The following is an 18,237-nucleotide window of genomic DNA, read 5'->3' as shown; positions in this document are numbered from 1 at the left end:
ACTAGTGTGTGTATGTGTGTGTGGGGGGGTCCCTTCTCTTATGTGTGTCTAACAATCAGGATGCTCTGTGGGTAACTACCATGAGCCCTGGATTTGAGAATCTTTATAGTAAACATAAATGAGAGACAACTGAAGCTACTAAGGGTAGTTTAGCATGTTTAGTAGTTTAGTATGAACTAAATTTTTTTTTTTTTTTGGTGGGGGAATTTCTGAAGATAAATTGTATCTGATAGTGTGGCTTTGCCAGATCTCATGAGGAAGCATAGTGGTTGGCTTCTGACGTGCCTGGGCTCAGCTTTTAATTGTAAATGTTATTATGTTGACTAATAAAAAACTTGATAAGCATTTGAGCTGTTGTCAAGCAGAATTTGGCATTTCCTCCCCTCCAGATGGTGGTGCCAGGGAATACCCGCACGGTGCACCTGGAGCGGCTGATTCCGGACACACCCTATTCTGTGAACATTGTAGCTCTCTACTCCGATGGAGAGGGAAATCCCAGCCCTGGCCAGGGCCGAACGCGTGAGGCAGAAATCCTTTCTCCACCCCCTTCCCTTGTAACTAGGTTGGCAGGGCTTCTCCGAGTGAGTGAGAAGTGGGAGGTGGGTGCTGAGTGAGAAGTGGTGAGCACTGTCTCCACCTTTGCACAGACGAGAGTAGCCTGGGTATGTGGTTCTGCCTGGGCATCCTCACGTTCAAATTCCAGGCTAAAGCTCTGGGCCCATGACTGCTGTCTGTGCTGAGGGAACTTCATTCTGCCATTTTCTCATCTGGGACCTAAGTTAAAGAGGAGTTTTTCTCTTCTTCTGCCTTGCAGTGGATCTTCTCACCAAGTGGGCACTTGAGAGATGTGAGGGCTTGGCTTCTATGTTTCATTAAACAGGAGGTGGTTTATAGTAGTTGAAATAATCCCTTTCTCTCCCAGTCTGTATATTCAGTTTCAAACATAAGGGAGTAAATATCCTAACGAATGTGAAACTTCCCCAAGTAACTCCTTTGTACCTTCGTAAAATTATCCTATGCCCCTTCCGCCACCCCCATGTCTGCCATGCTCACAAGTGGGCAACTAACTTTATTCTATTTTTATTTATTTAGTACCACGAAGTGGACCAAGAAATATGAGAGTCTTTGGGGAGACAACCAATAGCCTCTCTGTAGCCTGGGATCATGCTGATGGGCCGGTTCAGCAATACAGGATCATTTATTCTCCCACTGTTGGAGATCCAATTGATGAATATGTAAGTTCAGTTCTCATTTATTTGAGCATTTTATAATCTCTTACCTGGCAGGGGGGTGAAATTAAGTTGGTTTTTTTTTTTTTTCCTTTGAGAGTGTACTGTGATTACAGCTCAGTCCTTGACTCTTGGGTGACAGTCACATTTGTTATGACTTTCTCTGACACAATACTAGGAACACCCAAATACATCTAATGTGTCTCCCACGTTAGGGAGAGTCAATGTTTTGGGGCTCATTTTGTTCTAAAGACAGATTGAAAAATTGTCTTATTGCATGAAATACATATTTCTAGCCACCTCATTTTGTTCAGAACTAAGTCTAGTGAAACATGATACCTACTATTCTGAGCTACCTAAATTAATGTCCAAATGATATGACCCTGCAAAGCCTTTCTTTAAATCTGATTTCTCTACAAGATGCCCCTTCAGTATTCCAGTGCTAACTGGTGCCTCTTTTCTTTAAATTTAACATTTTTTGTTGCACTTTGGTTTTGGAATATAATATGCTGTCAAATTACCTGAAAACTTCTTATGTGTCACAGTGTCTCTCTTGAACCAGATTTAGGTTTCTTGTAACTTCCTCACAGCCCTCACCAGGCATATCCATTAGCTATGGATGGAAAAACTTACCACTTTTTAAAAAGTTTAGTGGTTAATTGAAGTGATAGGTCAATTGAAGATTACACAAAATGTGGATTATAAAGCAGCTAGGTCTGTGGTTTGCAATCATTCTGCCATAGACCTTCTTTGATCACCACCCCCCCCCCCCTTTGTTATCGTCATGTTCTATTTCATCTTTTGAACTTGATATGTTAAGCTTTAATTCAGACACCCATTTTTATTTATCAGAAACACATGCAATCGTCATTTAGAGTTTCCGATCAAAATGAGATATGCAGTATTACCACACTTAGTTTGCCAAAGCAGAGAAGCTCATGCTTTAGCATTTATTCAGCCTTGCATTGGACAAATGGTCAACTTCCCCCCTACTTTCTGAAAATATAATTTCTTCACCCAATTCACAATTCAGGGGACTCCATGCTGGGAACCACTGGCATAAGCAGTGCACATTGTTTGTAGAGGTAAAGCATAGGGTTGGAAGAGAGATAGATATATCTGGTTCATTTCCTCTTCACGGGGGTAGTTGAATGTATTTTCCATTTCCTGTTTTTCGTCTTTTCCGCCTAATTAATATCAGCCAAACTGATATCCCTGAGGGCAGACAAGGAGTCCATTTTTGTTCACCAAAGCATTCCCAGCAGCTATTACCATTCCCACAGTGGCCGCGTGGTGGGAATTTGCTGCGGGAGTACATGAAACTGTAACACACATGGATGAGAGGTGGAGACAAACCTTGCTGCATGCTGCTGACTGCCGCAGTACTCAGTAATGTGCACCGAGGTGTTGTCTGTGTTCTTACCTTTCATCCTCACCATTTCCTCCACGGTTTTTCTGCTTAGTCACAAGGCTGATAAATGGCTGATCTGGGATTTGAGCCCAGATCTCTCTGACTCTAGAACCACTCTCCTGCGGCTGCACAGAGGCAGTGTAGACCCTGATTGAGCATTGTGCAACAAAAACAAAGGATGAAGAAACTGTTACTGTTTATAGAAATACATAAAACAATGTTGCCTTTTGATCTGGAAGCTCTCTAGCTGATAATTTGTCATTTAACTTCTTATAGACCACAGTCCCAGGCAGAAGAAATAATGTAATGTTGCAGCCCCTGCAGTCTGATACTCCATATAAAATTACTGTTATTGCTGTTTATGAAGATGGAGACGGTGGCCATCTAACAGGAAATGGAAGAACTGGTAACTGTCTTCATCCTTTTATAATCTTTAAGTTTTTCCTTTACCAGTACATCCCAAATATTACATTAATACTGCATTAACATTTATATTAAACATTGAATTTTGTCAAAATGATATGGAAATAGAATTTGTATTTTAACTTTTTAAAAGTCCACTAAAAGAAGAAAAAGAGACAAAACCTGCATATTTTGCTTTGCTTGAGATAGTTTTGTTTCTCCTTTGGAAAACCATTGTTTCTCTGAATAATGGTTTAGTTTGTGTGGTATCAGTAAAGGATGTAGCTGTTAACTCAGTCAATCTAGTAGCAGCAAAAAACACTGTATCATGATAAAATGTTAAGTCACAAATAAAGAAGCAAGATGATTGGTAATCATCTCTGTCTTTGCAAATTTAGCTTTTTTTTCTGTTGTACCAAGTAATTTACAGAAAATTATTAGTGTTCGGATCCCTTTTTTTTAATATATGAAATTTATTGTTAAAATGGTTTCCATACAACACCCAGTGCTCACCCCAAAAGATGTCCTCTTCAATGCCCATCACCTCCCCTCCCCTCCCTCCCACTCCCCATCAACCCTCAGTTTATTTTCAGTTTTTAAGAGTCTGTTATGCTTTGGCTCTCTCCCACTCTAACGTCTTTTTTTTTTTTTTTTTCCTTCCCCTCCCCCATGGGTTCCTGTTAAGTTTCTCAGGATCCACATAAGAGTGAAAACATGTGGTATCTGTCTTTCTCTGTATGGCTTATTTCACTTAGCATCACACTCTCCAGTTCCATCCACGTTGCTACAAAGGGCCATATTTCATTCTTTCTCATTGCTGGATCCTTTTCTTTATTTTTTTCTTTTTTAAAAATAAAGTTTATTTGTTTTGAGAGAGAGAGAAAGAGAGAGAGCATGCAGGGGAGGGGCAGAGAGAGAGAATTCCAAGCAGCCTCCTCACTGTCAGTGCATAGCTGATGTGGGGCTCCTGACCTGAGCTGAAATCAAGAATCTGAAGCTTAACCAACTGAGCCACCTGGGCTCCACGGTGGGCCCCTTTTACAGCTTACACTGGTGTCAATTTCTTATTGTTTAGAGCAAAGGTCCTCCAAGTTGGTTGCTCCCTGAAATTACCTGAAGAGCCTTAAAACCCCCAGAGATACTACTGGAACTGGTTTGAACTGTAACCTGGATCCACTTATGTTCTAGCGCACAGCCGAGATTGAAAGTCATTGGTTTAGCATAAAGGCAGGCTGGGCTATATAGGTCTGAGTTCTGTTACCGGTAAATATCAGTGTTCCTCTTTCCACTTCATTCCGCAAAAACCTACTAAAGTAAATGATTTCAGGTTCCTTGCCACACTCAGTTGCCCAGACACTTTCAGTGCTTAAACAATCTTGACATTACAAAATTTGGGGGAGGTGACATTTGAAAGCTCCCAAGAGAAAAACACCTATAGAGTTCTTTTATCTCAGGCTCTCAAGGCCAGGAATTTATATATTTATTGATACTTATTGTCTGCAGGACTGAGTCAATGGAGTCTCAGTTCCGTGACTTGACGATTTAAATTGAACAACTTTTCATTTTTCACTTTCCCTTAGGTTTTATAATACTTTCTGGTACTTTTCTTGGGAAATGGCACATTTTAGAATTTTGTGCTTATCAAAATATAAAAAAAAAAATCTTTACCAGACTTAAATTTTCAAGGAAGTGCCAAAGCCATTTCCAGTTTCTCTTGCAAAAAAAAAAAAAAAAAAGTGTTTAAGTTGAATCCTTTATAATATATGTTATGTATCTAATAATATAAATAAAAATAATAATGCAGTAACGACTCAGCATGCTATCTAACAGCATTGGTTTTACAGGGTGTGGAGTTGGAGGCAGTACCCCTGGAGACTTGATTTGCTCTAGGTTATGATGGGGGAGGATAGAAGGGTGCTGGGAAAGAACGTCATTTTGGTCACCAGCTAGCTGTGTGGTCTTGGGCAAATCAAATCTTATTTATGTGATAAGGTGGTTGGACTAGACAGTTTCTAAATTGCTTTTTGGCTCTAACAATCTGTAATGTATAACATGCTACAAATAGTATGAGATCTCTTGTATTTTCTGTTAATCTGCATTATATAGCCTAATAGCTCTGGGAATCATCAGTTGCTGGGGCCATTTGAGTTACTGTTTGAATTTGGAAAACTACTAAGTTTCCCGTTGAACATTTCATAGCTTTGAAATTGTTTTCTGGATGAGGGCATCTTATTAAATTATTGTCATGGGACTGCGCAATCAATACTCATAATGTCCTATGCTCTCTGTATGGCTTATCTCACTTAGCATAACACTCTCCAGTTCCATCCTTGCTTGTCAATGAGAGGTCAGTAATGTGTGCCAATATTTGTTTGCAGTGGGACTGCTTCCACCTCAAAACATACACATCTCTGATGAATGGTATACGAGATTCAGAGTATCCTGGGACCCTTCACCCTCTCCGGTTCTTGGATATAAAATTGTGTATAAGCCAGTGGGTAAGGAAATACCTTTATTGCCATACAAATGCATTAAAGAGTTTATTGTTTATGAGGGAGGCTTTACCGCATCCTCGGTGATTAGATTCTCTTGAGAGTTTGGTTGTCACATCAAGTCCTCTCCCACTAGAGGCAATATTTTTGGAAATAATGTTCTAAGCCTATGGTCTGAAGTGTCATTGTTACTATGGGTGTAGATGAGACTCTCCTTATATTGCATGATTATAAAGATTGGTCTGGTTCATAAAATGACACAAATGGAATCTGTGTTCAGATATTCTGTACATTATTATGATTGTGAAATAATGCATATTTAATCAATATAAACTTCTGTGTTTTCCCATTATGTCAAGGGCATATGCATTTTAGTTTATTCCTGACAGGCTTGCTTTCAGCTTCCCATTAACATTTACACCTAAGTGGATATCACCTTGATTAAGTGATTTGCTATCTCTGTTTCTATGTTCTGCCTGTATGCTTAGCAAAATGGAAGAAAAGTGCTCTTTGTACCAAATTTGCGAGGGTATCGTTCACACACCCAGAAAGGGTGTGAGCTATGAAAAATAAAGGAGAGAGGGCAAGAGAAAGGAAATGTGAGATTCGAGAGAGAGAGCTTAAAGGAGGAGAAGGTGTTGCTAATTGAGGACCTTCAGGAACCAAACTCATGGAATAAGAACCAAAATAGAATTTCTTTTCTTTTTTTTAATGTTTATTTTTGAGAGAAAGAGAGTGAGCAGGAGAGGTGCAGAGAGAGAGGGGGACAGAAGATCCAAAGTGGACTCTGTGCTAACAGCAGAGACCCCTATATAGGTGGGGCTCAAACTCACAAGCTGTGAGGTCGTGACCTGAGCAAAAGTCGGACGCTCGGCTGCCTGAGACAACCAGGCACACCCCAAGATAGAATTTCTTAAATCATCTCTATAACAAATTGGAAAAATGTTAACTGAGCACCTACTATGCACAAAGCACTATGACGCCAAATTGGGGCTTAGAGAAGAGGCTTGAGGGGTCTAGGGTAGTTACTATCATTAAAGGAGCATTGATTACAAACCTACTACATTCTAGGTACGGTGCTATGTATGCTTTGATTATAAGAGGGTGAAGAATTCAGTCTCTGCTTATAGTTTTGTATTCACCATATAATGAAACATGTGCTACAGTGAGCAGGTGCAGAAGGGGCTGTGGAATTAATGGTGTTCCTACCATCATTTGAGTATAAGTTATTTGATTTTAAGGAAAATTTGAGACTAGTGGTGGCATATTTCTATGTATTTTTGTGATTGTTCTTAAAGGTTCCAATGAGCCCATGGAAGTTTTTGTTGGAGAAATGACATCATACACGTTACACAATCTCAATCCCAGCACCACCTATGATGTGGATGTTTACGCTCAGTATGATTCTGGACTCAGTGTCCCCCTGACGGATCAAGGCACTACATGTGAGTGACATATCTTTTCATGGTTGTAAGAAAGAGTGTGGTGCAGATTGCCAGGTCAGTCTGTTCTAATTTCATTTTTTCTTAACATATGCACGTTTCCTCGGCATTAAGGAGGTGGCCCTTTGTTGTCTACCCACACAAATATATAAGTAATATAATTGAGTATACAAAAATGTATGTGATATTTTTTATTTCTTGTAAAATATGTTTTGAATTTTGAAAGATAAAAAGTATAGAAATTATGATTTTATCCATGAATTATCTGTAAAATTAGATTTGGAATGCGATGTAGTTTTTTTTTGACATATGTGATGTTAAAACATATATTACTTAAATGATTGATTCAATTGAAAATTTTCACAGAAATGCCATGATTAATGACTTGGCCCAAAGATAGATTTTGTGGTCACCAAGTAGTTAATAACTATTTAAGGACTTAGAAGGTAGCCTTTTAGAAAAATTTCTTATTATTATTTTACATGAGATGTCTTGGTTCTTTGTAGTGTCCAGAGGGACTATGTAGAATTTCTTTCCCTTGAGAACTAGTGATAGAACAGGAGGTCTGTTTTAGCTGTACCACATTTTCCTGTATGTTTCTTGTATGTTTCTTACAAGGAAACATACTAAGAACATAGGCATTTGTTTTTCAGCTACAGTGGAAGTTTTAAAATTGTGTTTTGATTAAAAGTATGCATTTTTGTCTTTATTCGTGAAGTAAATCTGTTTTTCCTTTCTTTCTTTCTTTCTTTTTTTTTTTTCTCGTAGTGTATTTAAATGTGACAGATTTGAAAACTTACCAGGTCGGGTGGGATACGTTCTGTGTTAGATGGTCACCTCACCGGGCAGCCACCTCCTACAGGCTAAAACTCAGCCCTGCAGATGGTATGTGCGTAACAACAACAAACAAACAAACAAACAAAAAAAAAAAATTAAAAAAAAAAAAAAGGACTGGGCACAGAGTAGCAACATTTTAAACTTCAGTAATGGAGATGCTATTTTGTCTACAAAATTACATATAAAAATGTCTTTACATATATTTGATGGTGACACTGGCATTTTCCTGTGTTGTCATAATCAGGAACCAGAGGACAAGAAATTACAGTGCGTGGATCGGAAACCAGTCACTGCTTCACTGGTCTTTCACCAGAAACTGATTATGGTGTCACTGTTTTTGTGCAGACACCAAATCTTGAGGGACCTGGAGTCTCTGTCAAAGAGCATACCAGTAAGTTTTTGAGTAATCTGAAAGTCTCTGTAAGGTGTCAGAATAGAATGTTCTACGTGTGGGAGACTTTAGTGGCTCCGGTGTAGACACTTCTCCCTTTGGGCAATAGTAATGATTGGAATGATGGCAGATTCATGAAGAAGGAATCTGTGGCTGGTTCAGGACTTTTATCTACAGCAAATCCATGTTGTCCCTGTTACAGAGTTGGTGTTATTTTAAGGGAAGGGCTACAGGAGGGAGATACGGCTTTTGCTGGCAGTGAGAAGGTGAATATGCACTCGTATTAGTGACCTTTACTCATTTGACCCTATTTGATGGCCTTTCATCCACCCTTTGAGTTGTCGTTTTGCTTTCTGCAGCTGTTGTCAATGTTTGAATGACTACCAATGATATCAAATTTGGATACATAGAATTTCCAGTATATCAGTGCCAATGAGACTTGATTTGTTATCTAGGACTTAAATTGCTCTTAACATGCGCTTCCTGTGATATGAAATTTGCACAGGTTATATTCTTCTAATTATTATTTTTTAATTCCAGCTGTGAAGCCAACAGAAGCCCCTACGGAGCCTCCCACACCTCCTCCCCCTCCCACAATTCCACCAGCCCGGGAAGGTAAGCACAGCATGTTAGGCAGTACATTCAGCTGATAGGGATTTATAGCCTTCTTATTTATGTAGCCTAGACGCTACTTCTGACTGATATAGGCTATTTCTGATTTATCATCTTTGCTGAAGAGTTTGTAGATTAAAAAAATAAAAAGTGGGGCGCCTGGGTGGCGCAGTCGGTTGAGCGTCCGACTTCAGCCAGGTCACGATCTCGCGGTCCGTGAGTTCGAGCCCCGCGTCGGGCTCTGTGCTGACAGCTCAGAGCCTGGAGCCTGTTTCCGATTCTGTGTCTCCCTCTCTCTCTGCCCCTCCCCCGTTCATGCTCTGTCTCTCTCTGTCCCCAAAAAAATAAATAAACGTTGAAAAAAAAAAATTAAAAAAAAAAAATAAATAAAAAAATAAAAAGATTACCAGTAATTGTTCTTCTCACACTCAGGCGGGAGTGTGAATGAACTTAGTCATAAGCTATAGCTCTTCAGTTGGAACTCTCTTTCCTCAATTTTGCAGATTAATGTCTAGTGATACTTTGCATTGTCCATAGTCCCATGGTGGGCATTTCTTTTTCCTGGATGCTGACGTCAATAGGCATTGTGAACCTTTTTGGCTGTATCTTCAACCTACACCTGGGGCCTTCGGCTTTGGAATTCCTGGCTTCTGCCCTGGATTGCACAAAGTTAAAAAATGTTCATTCAATGCAGTTTTGAGACATAATTGTCACTTGCAGGGAACTGGCAAAAAGACATAGTGAGCTAACAGAACTGGTGTCTCAGTACTTTGGGGCACTTCTCAGTGTTTTATCAGATCAAGTTGAAGCTAATTAACTACTGCTTTATTCTTTCCCCACGTTTCTGTTTCTGGCACTTAACTGGAAGAATTTCAGATTTTATAAGTATTTTTCTTTTGTCTTAGAGGGCTCTAGAATGCTACAACTTTATTAAACCTACTAAATAAAAAAATTAAAAATGTATTCTTATATGATAAAATAATACTATATAGGGTAAATTGTATTGTAGGGTAAAATAATAATGGGTTTCTTTAGACTGTTGAAAGAAATTCAGTAAAAAACCTTGTCCTAAAATATATTAAATTTTTCTTAATAGACTTTTTTTTTTTTTGAGAGAAAGTATGAGCAGGGAAGGGGCAGAAGGAGAGGGAGAGAGAATCCCAAAAAGGCTCCACGCTAAGCATGGAGCCCAACACAGGGCCAGATCCTATGACTGTGAGATCATGACCTGAGCCGAAAATAAGAGTTGGAGGCTCGATGGACTGAGCCACTCAGGTGCCCTAGACTTTACTTTTTAAAGCAGTCTTAGCAAAATTGAGCTGAAAGTACATAGAGTTCCCACATACAACCTGCCCCTCTCACACATAGCCTCCCTCAGTATCAACACTGAACACCAGAGTGGTGCATTTGTTACCATGGGTCTACACTGACACATAATTTTCATCCATAGTCCACAGTTTATGTGAGGTTCATTCTTGGTGCTGTATGTTCTACATGTTTTTATATACTAAAATTTTAATTTTTTTAACCCTCCAGGTCTGAAAATTCAAATCAAAGATAATTTATTCCTTCCCTTCCCTTACTCTGTATGATTCTAGTGGCCTAATTTAAAATGAAAAGACACCTAATTTGCACCAAATCTTTGACAATTATATACAAAACCTCCAGACCCACTGATGGGTATTCTTAAATTCTAGACATTGTTGCTTTTCATTTTATTTCCTCCTTATCTATTGTTTGAAACCACTTGAGAAGTTCCACAAGGAGAGAGCATATATTTGCATAATGGATCTAAGCAGATGGAGTAATTCCAGACCAGAAATTAAGGGACAATTAGACTAGTGCTTCTCAAACTTTATTGTGCATGTGAATCGTCAGGGTACCTTGTCATTGCTAATCTGATTCAGGAGGTCTTGGGTAGGGCCCAGATTCTGCATTTCTAAGAAGCTCCCAGGAATTGCTGCTGCTGCTGAAGACTACTTTGGGTAGGGGGTGTTGGGCTACACTTCTCAGCTTTGTAACTTCATTTGAGTAAAAGAATTCATGAGAATTGGGGTTTCTCTGTTTTTTTTTCCCCCAGTATGCAAAGGGGCCAAGGCAGATATTGTATTCCTGACTGATGCCTCCTGGAGTATCGGGGATGATAATTTTAACAAAGTTGTAAAATTCATCTTCAATACTGTGGGAGCCTTTGATGAAATCAGTCCTGCTGGAATTCAGGTGGGTTCTGTTTCATAGTGGCTCTTCATTTGTAAGGTCTTGCTATTTCCTTTGAATTTCTCTTTTTAAGTAGAAAGGCTTTTCTGTATAAACTATGTTTTGACTTTTGTTATTTACTATTTTTCTTTACACATGTATTTTTGGGAAGGAGTTAGATATAAATGACAAATAGAAAAATAAATCCTTCCGTAGATATTCTCTTGGCTAGATGATACTGCTTTTGGAGAATTTAGGGCATTCTGACTCTGACTTCCTGCTTAAGACTTCCGACAATGATACATTTCCATAAAAGGTCATCTAATGTTCTGGAAATTAAATGCATTGTGATTGTCAATCCCTATTAAGATAGAGGACACAGTGATGAGCAGTGACTGGCGTGGGTGTGTGGCGTTTCATGCTTCATCACTGTGGCATCTTTGATTATAAAAATAAGAGATTTTGACATAAGCCACACGTAAGTTCATAAACAAATCATGTATTCTTTTATGGAATATACTAAATTTAAAATCCCCAAATAATCCTGTGAACATTTTTCCAACCCAAGAAGAGTAAAAAATTCAAGCTAGTTATCGTCTTAAATTAATGTTTTAGCAATTAAGCCATTTTTTTTCATCCATTCAGACACTGAGATTTCTAATAAAAAGTAAAAAATAACTACTGTGTCATCTACTTTATATACGTGATTATCAGTCCTTAACATGACTCTGGAAAGTAAGGATAGTTATCTCCATTTTACTGATATGGAAACGAAAGCCCAGAGAGGTGCAGAACTTCCCCTATGTCACACAGCTACTAAGAGGCAGAGCTAGGATTTGAGCCCATTGAATTCTGACTACAAAGCCTGTACTCTGTCTAGTAAATTACACTAAGTTTGTGGTGAGTGCTGATTATTAGCACACATATAACATTTTAATCTTACGATGAAGAATGAATGCAGTTAGTGAGAAGAAGCAGTTGGCTAAGGACCAAATTGCTTAGCCAACATTTGAGTTCAAGATGGTGTGTTCTCATTTCTAATCCTGGGACCTCACTCTTCCCTAGCCTTGCCCATCTCTTCCTACATCCTAGAGAAAAGATGTGAATACTATATGAATACAGCATATTTACAATGTTAATATCAATTATTGGTGGTTTCATTGAAGATTAGAAATTAGTAAATTTAATGAGACAATAGTAGTCAGTGTTATAGTATTAGCTGTAAAGAGCTTATAATAGTCTGTCAAATCTAGGATATTTATTTTCCCCATTCAACAGCAGGAGGAGCCACTGGAAAGTTGAACTATAGAAAGAGGTGTCTTAACCACACCACCAACTACATTCCCTTTCAGGTCTCATTTGTGCAGTACAGTGACGAGGTCAAGTCTGAGTTCAAGTTGAACACGTACAATGACAAGGCCCAAGCCCTTGGGGCCCTCCAGAATATTAGGTACAGAGGAGGAAACACAAGAACAGGTACAGTTAATCAACTGTGAACGTAGACCTTCACTCTCCAAAGCATTTGGAGTGGTAGAACTGAGTGTACTACCACATTCTGATATTCATATTCTTCTCAGTTGAGCGTGTCTATTGGCATTTGGATATTTTTCACTGAGGTGACAGTAAAATGTTCCCTGCAACACTATAGGCAAAGCTCTCACGTTTATCAAGGAGAAGGTCTTGACCTGGGAGAGTGGCATGAGGAAGAATGTCCCCAAGGTGCTGGTTGTGGTCACAGATGGTCGGTCACAGGATGAGGTCAAGAAGGCAGCTTTGGTCATCCAGCAATCAGGTAAGCACAGGCATGAATTTGATGTCTAGTGAGCGCACTCATTATCTTAACAGTTTTACGTGTTCAGGAATGATTGCGAAAGATGAAACTGCTGATTTTACTTTATTTTTCCTGTTTTACTGTAGAGTCCATACCCTTGAAATGTTAGTTTATATTTAATTTGTGGATGGTTTAGTAAGTGCTCAGAAATGACATGGTGTGTGTGTGTGTGTGTATGTATATATATATATATATATATATATATATATATATATATATATATATCTTTCTATCTTTGTGTAAGATATGACTCAGGGTATGTAAAAGAGCAAACCTAATTTCCCCATCATGGCTAGAAGACTACAGAATGCAGTAATGGGATGGTCCCAGAGCAGACTTCCTACCATAGCAGAAGTGAATTTTGATGCTGGTTCCCTGTGCAAGGAGAAACATAGGGAAGCCTTTAGCTTTAGCACATCCTTGCAGATACAGACCCAATGCAGATTGCTGAAAGGAGGAGGAGGAAGATATCTTTGAAGTGGACCTTGACAATCAAATATCCTGAGAGCCTCCTGGCAACACGGATTTGGATTCATTATTTAGGATTACTAGAGATGAAATTAGGTCTCACCAGCACTTGCGTTAACGCCCTCCACACCCCCAAATCCCAACTCCCAGGTAGAGTCCAAGGTTAACATATTTTAGAGAGAATTCTATTTTGTGCATGATTGACTGTAGTAAATTTAGAAAGTACTTTGTTATATGGAATTTTTCATCGGCACATACATAATTCTTTGGCTAAAAGCATGAGTCATGATTAGTGCTAAGTCATACTGTCTTCTTTCAATACAGATTGTTCTTTGTACTGACTTTTCGTTTTAAATAAGTTATTGCCTTTATTTTTTTAAGTTTATTTATTTGAGAGAGAGCAAGCGAGCGTGGGGGAGGAGCAGAGAGAGAGGGAGAGACAGAATCCCAAGCAGGTTCCACAATGTCAGTGCAGAGCCTGACATGGGACTCAAACCCACAACTGTGAGATTATGACCTGAGCCTAAATAAAGAGTTGAACGCTTAGCTGACTGAGCCACCCACTCATTGCATGAGTGCAATGTCATGCACTTTGAACCGATATCTACATATTTTGGACTTTTGGTTGATTTAAGTTTGGGGTGATGCATGCTTGCTCAAGTTACCTTATTTATATCTCATTAGAGAACTAATTTCTTATATAGTCTACTTTTTTTCTACTTTCAAACTAAGCTTTTGGAGTGAAGTCTTTGTTTATTTGTGTTAGCCTAAATAAATGAAACTTTATTTCCACTGGGAATTATAGATTCCATTTCAAGAGTGGCCAAAGTGCTGCCTTTGAGCCTGAGTTGTTGAGAAAATCAGTTTCAAGAACTCAAAGTTTAAAATGAGCCCATTCTTGGTTTCTGAATTACATAAGCTTAAAGTGTTAATGGTGCCTAAGAGAGCTGTCGAATGGATGGGTCTGTTAGGACTATGGATCTCTGGAAGGAAATGTGCACCACATCAAGTCTTTCTGCTGTTAAGATGTGCGCCTTTTAATTGTTAGGATTTTATTTTAGGAAACCCAAATAATTGAGTTTTCTAAGCCAGAAAACAGGAAGACCTGGAAAAGTCCAAGAGAGTTTATGTCCATTAAAAGGACTTACTGCATATACTGAGAAAAATGCAGTGTCATTTCTGAAAAGGTTTTATTTTGAACTGCTGAATAAAGTATGGAAAAGGGGACATGTAATTCACTCTATAAACACTGCTCTGCAGGGTTCAGTGTCTTTGTAGTCGGTGTGGCTGACGTTGACTACAATGAGCTCGCTAACATTGCCAGCAAACCGAGTGAACGGCACGTGTTCATTGTGGATGACTTTGAATCTTTTGAGAAGATTGAGGACAACCTTATCACGTTTGTCTGTGAGACTGCCACTTCAAGTAAGTCATGGTCCAGATGGATCCACAATCTCACCTGTTTTGGAAGAAAACGACTTAGTAGACAATGGCCTGTCCTGTATGGGATCAGGTCCGTGAGTAAATAGATTCGGGGAAATCACTTGGGAACCTGATGAATCATTGTTCCTATTGAGATCATGCTAAATGTGAGTTTGTCAGAGGTCCGCTTTTAGCCTTGAGGATGTAATATTCCTTGTATGGAAATGAAGTGCTTTAACATATCCTTTTCCCACCGTCCCAATGCTGTGACGTTTGAGTAAATTAATCTTCAGCTTAGAAATTCATTTATAGAAACATTTCTGTGAGATGAAGGTTTTCCCTATTAGTAATCAATTGGTATTTGTTCTGTCAACATCCGTGCTTCAAGGGAGCAAGGAAAACACTGACTTTTGCGTGTGCACTCCATAGAAATTCACTTGGTCCTCTTTTGGTTTTTTGGGTGTAGATTTTTCTTGTTTTTGCCAAGACTTTAATGAACTTGGAGCTTTTCAAATACAGCGAAGGACCAAAGATCAATTATTTAAGTCAATTTATCGTCTTTCCCACCTGTAAGCACCGATTCTTGGGGTGTTATGGAGACACTTATGTGGCTAGTATTAGACCCCTGGTCCTAGGGAGGGCTATGCTTCACAGGTGTGATATCTTGCCTTCTCACACATTACTAAAAACTCAGAGATGTGCTTAGAGGTGGCAGCAGTGAACAATAATCTGGGGTTTACTCTCAGAACTCATGCCAAAGCTCAGAATGGAATTGCGCAGGGGAGGGAGGTAGTGGGTCTGGAGGTACCATTGCCTCCCTTGCGGTTCTGGGGTCCTGAAAGCCACCCTCTAGGATCCCTGGCTCTGGGGGCCCAGGGTGAAAACTGTCACACGCTTGTCACCGCTGTGTGACGTCCAATAGCTGACACGGGGCTTGGGGGGTGGGAGGGGTTGGCAGACAGCTGAATAGGGACAAACTTCTGCCTTTGCTTAAATCTAAAATCCACGGGGAGAAGAGTTCTTTAATCTATTGAAAAACATCTGAAAATTTCCCCCTTCAATTCTGTTTTTGCTATTTGTAAGAATACTGTAAAATTCCCACTGGGACTGGAGGATTTTCGGAAAACATTGATTATACCAGTTAGCACTATAATTTCTCCTACACAAAGGAAGTCTACAAGAAATCACTTATAAAGGGTTAGATGGATGTTATTTTTGTAAATGAACGAACACTCCCATGACTTGGTATATGTACATAGCTGCTTCGTGTGCGTGTGTAATGTTTGTGTATCATGTGGCTGAATCGAACTCAGAGAACATTGTATGTTGCAGGTTGTCCTCTCATTTATTTGGACGGCTACACCTCACCCGGTAAGCATTTATACCCTTGGACTAACTTATTTCCAGATTTAAGCAACAAAATAATTAAAAGGACCTAATTTTGATCTTTTCTTTTCTGGTGTAAAGGTTTTAAGATGCTTGAAGCATACAACCTGACAGAAAAGAATTTTGCTTCTGTACCAGGAGTCTCTTTGGAGTCTGGGTCTTTCCCCAGCTACTCAGCATACAAACTTCAGAAGAATGCGTTTGTGAATCAGCCTACAGCGTAAGTGTGACGAGGAGTTTCTTTCTCTTATCATGGGCCTGACACTTTTTTGCAGCTCTTAGAATTTTTTCTGACTTCTTAAAATCTAGAAACTTTAGAATTGTCAGAAGCCTCCTCATGGATGACTTAGCTTAGTTTCCTTAAATACAGTCGGTTTAAGTGTCTTCCCCATCGGGTCACACAGGAGACTAAGACTCCAACCTTACTATTCTCAGACCCAAGAATCTCATCCTGGTTCTGAAATATTATGGATAATGGACCTTTTAGGATTTAAGGCTAGGATTGTAGATTTAAGGCTTCTTCTAAGGGAGGCTGTTTAAGCAGGAAGGCAACTAATTATTTTGAACATTTCTTCCTGTGGTGCAGACAGACTGAATGGAATCGATGCCGAATGAGAGCCGGCATTCTTTTTAATGTTTCAGATCTCCAGAAGATGAAGTATTGTGGCACTTTTGCTTGTCCAAGATCAGACAGGCAGCGGTTAGTTTTTATTGGCCAATGCTCTGGCAATCTGTTGGGTAGCTCTAGCTGTTGTTATTTTACTTCATGAAAGTTGGCACCTGGGAATCATAACTAAAATATGTATTTTTTATTCATTAGAATTAAAACACTTTAATATGTGTTTGGCAGCTTATGGGAAGAGAAGAACAAGAAGAAATAAAGCCTTTAGAAACTTAGGACAGGGTCAGAAAATGATGTCTGAAATTTGAAATGCTCTGGGAAAGCTGATGGAAAATTCAGAATAAAACCAAAGCTAATTTCTTTTAAGAAAGCACAGATCATATTGTTGTAGTTTGACCACACTGTAAGTTCCTAACTCTTTTATGGTTAACCATGATGGTTCACAGTTTTAGGTTTGTCAGTGAATCTTAATACCCGGTGTTTAACTTCAGTCACCACAAGGTATGATTCCTACATTTAATTTGTGACAGCCTACTGTGTTCTCAAGAGTCAGAACTGTGGCTGAAAGACAGAAGCATGAATGCAATTACACTTTTTTCATAAGCACTCATTAACTAATGGAGAAACATGCACCGGGTGAGAGATGAATTAATATGGAGAAGATATTATTTTTAACATGGAATATTATGGAGATAGCAGGTTTTTGCACATATGAAAGGCATCATGTCAGCATGCTGAGAACATACGTTTTAAGAAGCAGGGCAGCATTGTGTTCCAGAAGTACCAGTGGTGTGGTACTAGGACATGAAACCTTCAGAGACATTCTGTGCCCTCTGTCAAAATTTGTGGAGCAACAGCTTCTTTTCTGTCCAAGAGTTGATAATTAAAGCCTTTTCACTACCTTCAGGAAGAAAGTATTATTAAATGGTCTCACACAGAAAACCATCAATCCTGCTTCAGAGATTCCCCCGGAACAATGACTGACTCAACTCTGGAAGAGCACATGGGACCACATTTTTTGTCTAATGGCTTTAGAGCCAAGAAGCATTTCCTTTTAATTGAATCACATCCTTTATCTTCACTAAACGTTTGCACATGTACATGGGCTTAACGTTTATTACTGGTTTTATTTTTGGGAACATGTGAGCTTCTGGAGATTATGTGATTTATTTGATTTCAAGGGAGGAATTTGGAAGTGTAAAAACTATTAGAGATAGGCAAGGACAAATTAAAACCTTAAGCTGTATTACTCATCATCTCATTCCCCTGACATTGGAAATTAAGCATATTTAGTAAGATTCATTTTCTTAAAATTACATCCATAGATACAGTGTCTATCACTCTAAAATCATTATGTAATTTTATAATCATATTTGTGTCTAGAAACAATTAACAGTAGGATATTAACAGTTATTAACGGTAGGATAAAAGACCATCGGTCAATTTCCCAGACTTTTGCAAATTTAGCCAATTGTAAATAATCTATTCACTACTTA

General features: G+C 38.9%; 1 protein-coding gene across 9 annotated transcripts in view; it reads left to right on the top strand.

The window, feature by feature from the left end:
* COL12A1 (collagen type XII alpha 1 chain) overlaps positions 1-18,237 on the top strand; it is a 123,808-nt gene that overhangs the window by 78,704 nt on the left and 26,867 nt on the right. For all 9 annotated transcript variants that reach the window (XM_045498794.1, XM_045498796.1, XM_045498790.1 and 6 more), the window contains 14 exons: positions 390-519; positions 1,093-1,235; positions 2,917-3,046; positions 5,421-5,540; positions 6,833-6,979; positions 7,745-7,861; positions 8,058-8,204; positions 8,745-8,819; positions 10,897-11,036; positions 12,365-12,488; positions 12,661-12,804; positions 14,572-14,736; positions 16,066-16,104; positions 16,201-16,339. In XM_045498794.1, the coding sequence (XP_045354750.1) occupies positions 390-519; positions 1,093-1,235; positions 2,917-3,046; positions 5,421-5,540; positions 6,833-6,979; positions 7,745-7,861; positions 8,058-8,204; positions 8,745-8,819; positions 10,897-11,036; positions 12,365-12,488; positions 12,661-12,804; positions 14,572-14,736; positions 16,066-16,104; positions 16,201-16,339 (1,760 nt within the window). The remainder of the gene's footprint in view (positions 1-389; positions 520-1,092; positions 1,236-2,916; positions 3,047-5,420; positions 5,541-6,832; positions 6,980-7,744; positions 7,862-8,057; positions 8,205-8,744; positions 8,820-10,896; positions 11,037-12,364; positions 12,489-12,660; positions 12,805-14,571; positions 14,737-16,065; positions 16,105-16,200; positions 16,340-18,237) is intronic.

The sequence above is a fragment of the Leopardus geoffroyi genome, chromosome B2, assembly GCF_018350155.1.
Source record: "Leopardus geoffroyi isolate Oge1 chromosome B2, O.geoffroyi_Oge1_pat1.0, whole genome shotgun sequence".
NCBI lineage: Eukaryota > Metazoa > Chordata > Mammalia > Carnivora > Felidae > Leopardus > Leopardus geoffroyi.
Note: the sequence above shows the minus strand (reverse complement) of the source record. Positions and strands in the feature narration are given on the sequence as shown.